Here is an 8397-nt window from a genome sequence, read left to right as displayed (position 1 = left end):
TCAGAAACGGAAACAATATGTCAGTGAAATTTTCCGTTTTGGAGCAGAAGACTTAAGAGTTCCATCTTTGTGAAGAAGCCTTTGGCGAAACGCGGCTTCTTATCAGCTAGCTTACGCGTAAAGGAGAATATCGGAGGATCCTACATTCGTTCACCCACCAGGCTTCAATGACTCCTTGAACAGATAAAATGCAGTTCGGTTCATGGTTCGTGGTGTGCCGGTTCACCGAACCGTCGCAAACTTTTAGCCACCAAACGAACTATTGCTATTTGCAAAAGGCACATTCTTCCTCATCAATAGAAATGCATACTTTCATCTTTAACCATGAACGATCCATTTGAAAGGGAAACGATATCAATAATTACTCTTTGCCTTCCCTGTTGCAACCCAGAGATCTTCTTCAAAAACCCTTCTTAGAGGTTCGAATGATATCTGCTACTATTAAGGAACGGCCAGTCATCGTATTAGACTTCTGCATGTCCTAAGCTTTATCAGCTCCTTTAAACCATGTTCAGAGAACTGCAGAAAAATGTTTCTGGAATGTTTATCTTGACTGATACAATCTTTACTGTAGATCTCTGTTCCAAGGGTTTACTGTGCATGTCACACCACAGGAAAGTTCAACACCACAGGAAGTGGTGGGTGCTACAAGCATGGACGGCTTCAAAAGGGAATTAGATAAGCATATGGAGCAGAGGTCCATCAGTGGCTATTAGCCACAAGGTATAGCTAGGGGCTCTGGGGCAAGTGATGCTCTGTCTTCTTGGTGCTTGGGGGGGGTCAACAGTGGGAGGGCTTCTAATGTCCTGGCCCCACTGCTGGACCTCCTGATGGCACTGGTATTTCTGGCCACTGTGTGACACAGAGTGTTGGACTGGATGGGCCTTTGGCCTGATCCAACATTGGCGTCTCTTATGTTCTTATGTTCTTATGTTCCTAATTTGACCTGGAGAATTTGAGTTTAGACTGTCCCGTTATGGAAATTTGCATGGCAAAGACCTCAGTGCGTCTAAGAGTTGGCTGTAGTTATATTTCCTACATCTAGTTGGAGTGGACATGCCAAAGAAAAGAAGCGGAGGGTGTGTTCCCCTGCCCCCGAAAAGATGGCCTGCTCTCACAATGACCGTATATACCAGAGGTCCCCAATGTGATGTCCATTGGTGTCATGGTGTCCAACAACAACTTTTCTGGTGCCCGCCAAGTGTTTTTAGAAAGTGGGCGAGGCCAGCTTTTGCCTAGCAATGCTTCCGATTGACCACTGAAGATGCGAATGCCTGTACAGATCTTTAAAAATGTTGTTTTGGCAGCGGCTACCATCACAGCACAAGGATCTTCATGGTTTGACTGAAAAGCCGCGGCAGCCACTTTGTCGCTGGCTCCACCTCCTGCAGCAGCCATTTTGTGGCAGCCATTTTGTGACTGCATCTATCACACTGCCAGATTTCCAAAGGCTCAAAAAGGTTGGGGACCCCTGGTACATACATTCCTGTTTCATTTCCCTGTAGGAATGATTGTTATTTCACCACAGCTCGAGCAGATCACCATCTCTCGGTATGATCTGAGTCTCGTCCTGTTCATTTCCAAAACAGTGGTTCAAGACTGTGGGCTTGCTTATCTTGGTACCAAGCCACCACTGTGGCAATTTTTTATTTCGTTTTTTAAAAATATTTTTTACGTGTGTGCATGTGTGTGTACGTGTGCACCTCAAAGTCATGGTGACCTCTGATGATTGACTGTGTGTGCACCTGGAAGTCATAGTGGTCTCTGGTGACTAACCCCTACTAGGGGCCTGGAGGATATTCAGAGAGGGGGCTGAATAAAGCCTGCCCCCATCTCCCGCCTCTGGAATCCCAAGGAAGTCTCCATACAAGTACTCCCCCCGCCTCTCGCCTCTGGAATTCCAAGGAGGTCTACATCCAGGTATTTGCCAGAGTTGACCCTGCTCAGCTTCCAAGATCTGACAAGACCGGGTTTGCCTGGGCTACCCAGGTCAGGGCATAAATATATATATAAATCCCTGCTTCATTACCGCAAGAGTTAGAAGCCTAGGCAATTCCTTCTGGAATAAGCTATTAAAATTACTCCACTTGCAAAATGTTGTTCTTATTGTCCTCTGGAGAAGAGTTCAAAACATATGTGGATCTTTATAGATTATTTTGTTTGTTGCACCGGCTGGATTTGGACTGTTCCTCTCCCGTGGTGCTGTCTTTTGGTGTGTTTATGAGAACGGGTGTACAAAAAGTACTCATTACCTGGCTCCAAATTCATGCTTGAACATGGTGTAGATCAGGGGTGTCGAACTCATTTGTTATGAGGGCCGGATCTTACATAAATGAGACCTTGTTGGGCCGGGCCGTGTGTGTCATAAAAGGTAATGCCAGGGAGCGGAGATATAAACTTTATAAAGGACACAAACACAAAGGGGTTTTTTCCCCTTAAAATAAAAACATGCCTAAAACATCAGCACTCTTGCAATATTTTGTTTATTTAACAGTGTCTGATAACTGACACCTCTTGCTCTGAATTATCGCCTCAAAATGTCTGTGCTGTTGCAATCTAGAGTATGCTGTTCAGGTGTGTATATCTGTAAGCTGCAAACCTACGATGACGCAGCAGCAGCAGAAACAGGAAGAAGAAGCAGAAGACAGCCAGTTCCACCGCGGACCTGATAGAAGCCCTCCACATATTTGACACCCCTGGTCTAGATTGACGACAAGCCCGGGAGCAGGATTATCTCTTTGGCCCCCGTGACTAATTCCCGCTGCATGTGTGCATGCATGCACACACACACATGTACACACAGTGACATCCTGTTGGCACCACACCTCCCCTTCTCAGGCCACTCGTGTTTCAACACCCTGAATATGGCTACCTCAAGAAAATTCATTTCTCCGCCATTCAGTTGGGTTCTTCTTTCCCTTGTAGGTCTTGGACAAAACTTAACTGTCCCATGCCCTGGTACCAACCATGACTCATGTAGACAAAAAAGAGTACTGCCTGAGCCAGCCTGCTAACTTGACACTTTCCATTTGTGACTTTAGCTTTGGCAGCAACGGCCATGTTGGCTCCTCATCTGGGAGAGTCAAAGTCCTCTTATCTCATGAAAAATGATAACCATAATTGCTTTAGTAAGTGAGAGTGCTAAATCTTGGCAAGTGTAAGTCCAAGGGACAAGGAAGTTGTGTTTGGGATTAACCGTGACAGTTTTTGGATGAGTCTCAGGGAACTGATTTACAGTGCGCTTTTTAGGTCAAGTCTCCTATTGGTGATGGTATTTTCTCGAAAGAAACATAAGAATGCCGCTGCCCATTGCTTCATTCTAGGGAGGTGACTTCTTACATGCATGACTTTTGCTTTTCCCCATTGTTTTCAATCGTGGCTCTTGAGGTTACAAAATAATTAGACATCATTCATGTGGAATATGCTTCCACAGTTAGCATCCACACATCTCCCAGCGTCCTGCAACTATCTGATTCTGATCATCTGCCTCTAACAGTGACTTCCCTGCCCTTGGTTGAGAATTATAGCCTTTAGACTGAGTGGTGCAGCAGGGTAAGGCTTGCTTGCAAAAGAAGGATTGTGGTGGAGTCCTGTAGATGCTTTCATGGGGATTCCCCACCACCACCATATGGAAAGCAGGAAGCCTCAGTATTAAAGGGGAATTTCAATATGGCATTGTGCTAATTCCAAGCATGACTCATGGTGTCCTAGGACTTCCCCTTCTAGTTTGGAGTTAAGCTAAATTGGGTTTCCTTTGGTTGTGCGTAAAGTGTCCATCTGGATTCTCTCCCATCACCAGTACTGAGAGGGGGCAGAGCTGAGGTCCACTTTCAAAATGGCCTGGAGGAGCTTCCTGCCATTTGCCTTTCACATTCCCCTTTTTAGACCCTTAAAGGACTTCTTGGCCTTCCAAGTTGCTTTGTAGTGTTAAAGCATGGCTCAGGGAAAGTGAAACTTGGGGATTTCTGGACCGTGTGTGTGTATGTGTGTGTGAATGAGTATGTGGCTTAATCGTCATTGTTTCTGTGTTTTGCATAGGCATTACGAGAAAGGGGAATGGTAGGGTTGGTGGTAGCAACAGTGAGCAAAGCAAGAATGGGAGTGCATGGACCATTATCTGCAGCTGCCACCACGGCAGGAGCATAATAGGCCACACCCAACAGCAGGAACGCATTAGGATTGGCTACATTAGGGGTGTGTGGCTAACATGCAAAGGAGTTCCTGCTACAAAAAAAGGCCCTGGGTTTTGACAACAAGCAAGGTAAACAGAATAAGAAGCAAAAGTGTGGCTGGATGACCACACTTCTGGTAACATGGGGGTGTGGCCTAATATGCCAATGAGCTGTGCTGTCCGGGGTGTGGCCTAATATGCGAATGAGTTCCTGCTGTGGGGTGTGGCTATTATGCTAATGAGTTCCTGCTGGGCTTTTTCTACAAAAAGAGCCCTGCAGACCTCTAATAAACCAACAGTGTAGTGTGAAATGACTGAAGGCTCAGTTTTCCACCTTCACAACATTGCCAAATATGAGTGATACCAAGCACAGTCCATCAGATGTGAGTGGCAGTCAAAATCCCATTGAAAGCAGTGGGATTTGTTCATCCAGGTGAAGGCTTCATTCCTGCATGCACTTTCTTGGGAATAAACTCCAGTGATTATAGTGAGATTTATTTCTAACTAAACATTCATTAGGTCAGGCTGCCTGACACAGTCCATTCCTTTAGCAGCAATTAGGACTGGCTGGATTATATTTGATAAGCACCCCTCTTACTTTTTCTCTCCCAGACATACACACAGAAAGTCACAGCCTGTTTCCATTTACAAGCAACTCCATCCATCATGTCTTCCACAAAGTGCAGGAAAGGCTTTTGCTCATCAGAAGGGGAAATTTCAGATCTTAAGGCTTAAAGAGAATGCCATAATTCTTCTGTTCAGAAGATCAAACGAAAAGGAATGGGACGATTCACTAATTTATGTGAAGAGGAATTTATTGCTTTAAAGCATACATCATGGGTTTTCTATTTTATTAAACATACAAATGCAAAATCCTTGGCAAAGTCTGCAATGCTGCTACATTAAATAGAAAAAAAGATCTTTTTATTTCCCTCCCCCCCCCCTTTAAAAAAAATTAGCCATTAAAAAGCCAACAACGTGCAACGTAGTGTCTTCTTCACATGTCAGCCCGCACGAAAGATGCAAAGATGCCGTCTTCCTGAGCCAGTAGATTCTCTGGTGTGTCATATTCCAAAATGTTCCCCCGTTTCATCACAATGACCAGGTCTGCCGTCAGGATGGTGTGAACCCGATGCTGCAATTAACATAGATTATCTATTACCTTTTGGGGGTGTAATGATACCAGTATCTATTTATATTGTCAGAATCTAGTTCACATAGTAGAAAAGAGCAAGATTCCAGCTCCATGTCTCTGTATTTCTAAGCAAAGTGGGGCTTGAAGGCTAGGGTTCGTGCCGGGCTAAGTCACACACTACAGTGTTGTTGCTTTTCAGGAGTACTATTCTGCTGTTTTAAGTGTTTGCTGAGAGCCAGTTCGGTGCAGTGGTTAAGAGTGGCAGACTCTATTCTAGAGAACCGGGTTCGATTCCCCACCTCCCCACTTGAAACTAGCTGGATGACCTCAGGCAAGTCACAGTACTCTCAGCCTAAAAATAAGCATAGCTCACCACCTAGTGGTGCCAAAAAAGAGCTACAGCTTCGGCAGCCATAGTATGCCACCAGGGGATATCCTGGTTATTCCACACACAATGCCATACAATAATTCAATTTTAGCGTTTGCTTGAACCTGTTGAAATGTGTGTGTGTGGGGAAAGTAAGCTGTCTCAATGGCTACATCTTTAAAGTCACATGGGCAGTGACATCACCCTAAGAGAAGGAGTAAGGAGAATATAAAGTGTCAACAACAGATTACCTCTTTTCAGATCTTAATCTCACTCAGTGCTATCCAAAACTCACTGCAAATACAGGTAATATACAATCATGATTCCTTATAGTCAGGAGGTACCTGAATTCCCTGCTGCTACAGGTGGCAGCTACTGGGGAATCCCAGGTACATCACTGATACCCGCTTACAATTTCTAGCTGGGCACGGGTGATAGTGGAATGCTAAGAGCAGGATTATGGAGCGGTTTCACAGTTGCGGGAAAGACGCTTGTCGAATAGGAAAATATTTCATTTACATATTTATTTGTTTAAAACATTTATTAGCGGCCTTTTTTCCTTACAGAGACCAAGGCGGCTTATAGCACAGATAAAAGACATAAAACAGGCTTCAGTTGCCTCCTAAAGATTGAAAGGGAGGGGTCCTCTCTGGGGAGGCTGTTCCATAATTGTGGGCTGCCACTGGAAAAGCCCCCTTTTGTATATTTTTATTGATTTATTGCATTTATATCCTGCCCTATCCCATGATGGGCTCAGGGCGGCTCACAACAGACATATAGGTCTTTAAAGTTCAAAACCAGCACCTTGAATTGGGCTCGGTAGCCTGCATATTAGCTGTAATATTGGGGGCACCTGCTCCCAAAAGCTGGCCCCGAACAGCAGTCTAGCAGCAGCGTTCTGCACTAGCTGCAGCCTCCGAACACTCTTCAAGGGCAGTCCCAAGTAGAACACGTTGCAGTAGTCCAGTCTAAATGTAACTAAGACATGGCTAGAGGTGACTGATCCAGGAACGGATGCAGCTGACGCACCAGTTTGAATTCAGAAAAATATGTGTCTGAGCTATTAAACCTCCCTGCAGAATATAATTGAAAGTATAAATTGAAAGTATAATATCACATAGCCTAAACAAAGTACCAAGGTTGGCCATGCTTGAACAGAGAAAAGAAGCAGATCGAGCTAAAGGCAGAAGTACCAGAAGGAAGAGTCTTGCGGCCAAGAGCGTCTATTTGTTGGTTTTCACCAAAATGGCAAACAGGCCGTCCTTTTTGAGGAGCAAATTGGAGGCACTGTCGCACTCGACAAGGTCACCGTCTGAAAGGACCAAGACAAGGTGGGCATCCAGGATTTGAGAGACCCGGTGCTGGAGGCCAGAAGGAAGGTGGGGAGGGAAAGAAGGAAAGAAGAATGCAAGAAAGGTCAGGCGAGCGGGCAAATAATGCCGAGAGGACACCGAGCGGAGAACGAGAAACGTGAATATAAATAGAAACACACATTTTTGGTCGAGAATGTCAGTGGAAAGAGCGAAACAGAGTGAGCAAGAAAGCACAGTGTTCCATATAAGAATCTAATAAACCAAGCTTACACATTCCCATAATTCCTTCCTTAGATGTGTTATTCCCCCCCCCACCTCACCCCATCACCCTATGCATCTCATTTCTCAGGACACACCAAACACGACAGCCTGCAGTCCGATTACACAACTGTGTGAATCTTCCATGTGATAATCCTACAAGTGCATCAATATCTATGTGTCCGTTCCCTGGGGATCTGCAATCTGGGTTGCCAACCTTCAGGTTGTGACTGGAAATCTCCTGGGATTGCAACTCATCTCTGGGTGACAGAGATATGTTTCCCTCGATAAAATGGCCACTTGGGAAGGTGGACTCTACGGCATTATACCCCACTGAAGTCCCTCTCCTCTCCAAACCCCACCCTCCTTAGGCTCTACCCCCAAAATTTCCAGGTATTTCCCAAATCTGAGCTGGCAACGCCAGCTGCTATGGATTAAGCTTGTCAGGCTATGTGACAATTTGCATGGTCTCAGCATAATCACATGTGATTATCTGTATCTAGAATCTTCCTTCTAGTCTCCTAGAAGGAAGGGACTTCTTTGTTCAGATTCTGAATCTTAGGAAAGTATGGCCGATTCCCAGGGCTTTTTTTGTGGAAAAAGCCCAGCGGGAACTCATTAGCATAATAGGCCACACCCAACAGCAGGAACTAATTAGCATATTAGGCCACACCCCTGACAGCACCGCTCATTGGCATTATAGGACGCACCCCCATGTTACCAGAAGTGTGGTCATCCAGCCACACCCACCTTTTGCTTCTTATTCTGTTTACCTTGTTTGTTGTCAAAACCCAGGGCCTTTTTTTGTAGCAGGAACTCCTTTGCATGTTAGGCCACACACCCCTAATGTAGCCAGTCCTAATGAGTTTCTGCTGTTGGGTGTGGCGCATTATGCTAATGAGTTCCTGCTGGGTGTGGCCAACTTGGAAGCCAGCCGGAACTCTTCTTGATCCTAAAAAATAAGGATCCTAAAAAATAAGGATCAAGAAGACACGGGGGAAATCGGGGGGAGATGTGGGTCAAAATGCGGCTGCACAGCAAATAGTGGGAAATTGAGCGGTACAACCAGGGGAAACTTTGGGAGACTGTGGGCGGTACAACAGCTTTTGCGGAATCGGTCTATGACCAAACTAATATTGTTTCCCTCAGACCT

General features: G+C 45.3%; 1 protein-coding gene across 1 annotated transcript in view; it reads right to left on the bottom strand.

The window, feature by feature from the left end:
- Nucleotides 1-5121: 5121 nt before the first annotated feature.
- Nucleotides 5122-8397, bottom strand: part of LOC107108408 (ATP-binding cassette sub-family C member 9-like) — a gene marked incomplete at its 5' end in the record, with an annotated part of 66928 nt that continues 63652 nt past the window's right edge. The window contains 2 exons of the mRNA XM_015408838.1: nt 5122-5306; nt 6867-7034. Of these exons, the coding sequence (XP_015264324.1) occupies nt 6897-7034 (138 nt within the window). The remainder of the gene's footprint in view (nt 5307-6866; nt 7035-8397) is intronic.

Source organism: Gekko japonicus, unplaced genomic scaffold (genome assembly GCF_001447785.1).
Source record: "Gekko japonicus isolate JY-2015 unplaced genomic scaffold, Gekko_japonicus_V1.1 scaffold4030, whole genome shotgun sequence".
Lineage (NCBI taxonomy): Eukaryota > Metazoa > Chordata > Lepidosauria > Squamata > Gekkonidae > Gekko > Gekko japonicus.
The sequence above is the reverse complement of the archived record's forward strand: the minus strand, read 5'-3'. Positions and strand labels throughout refer to the sequence as shown.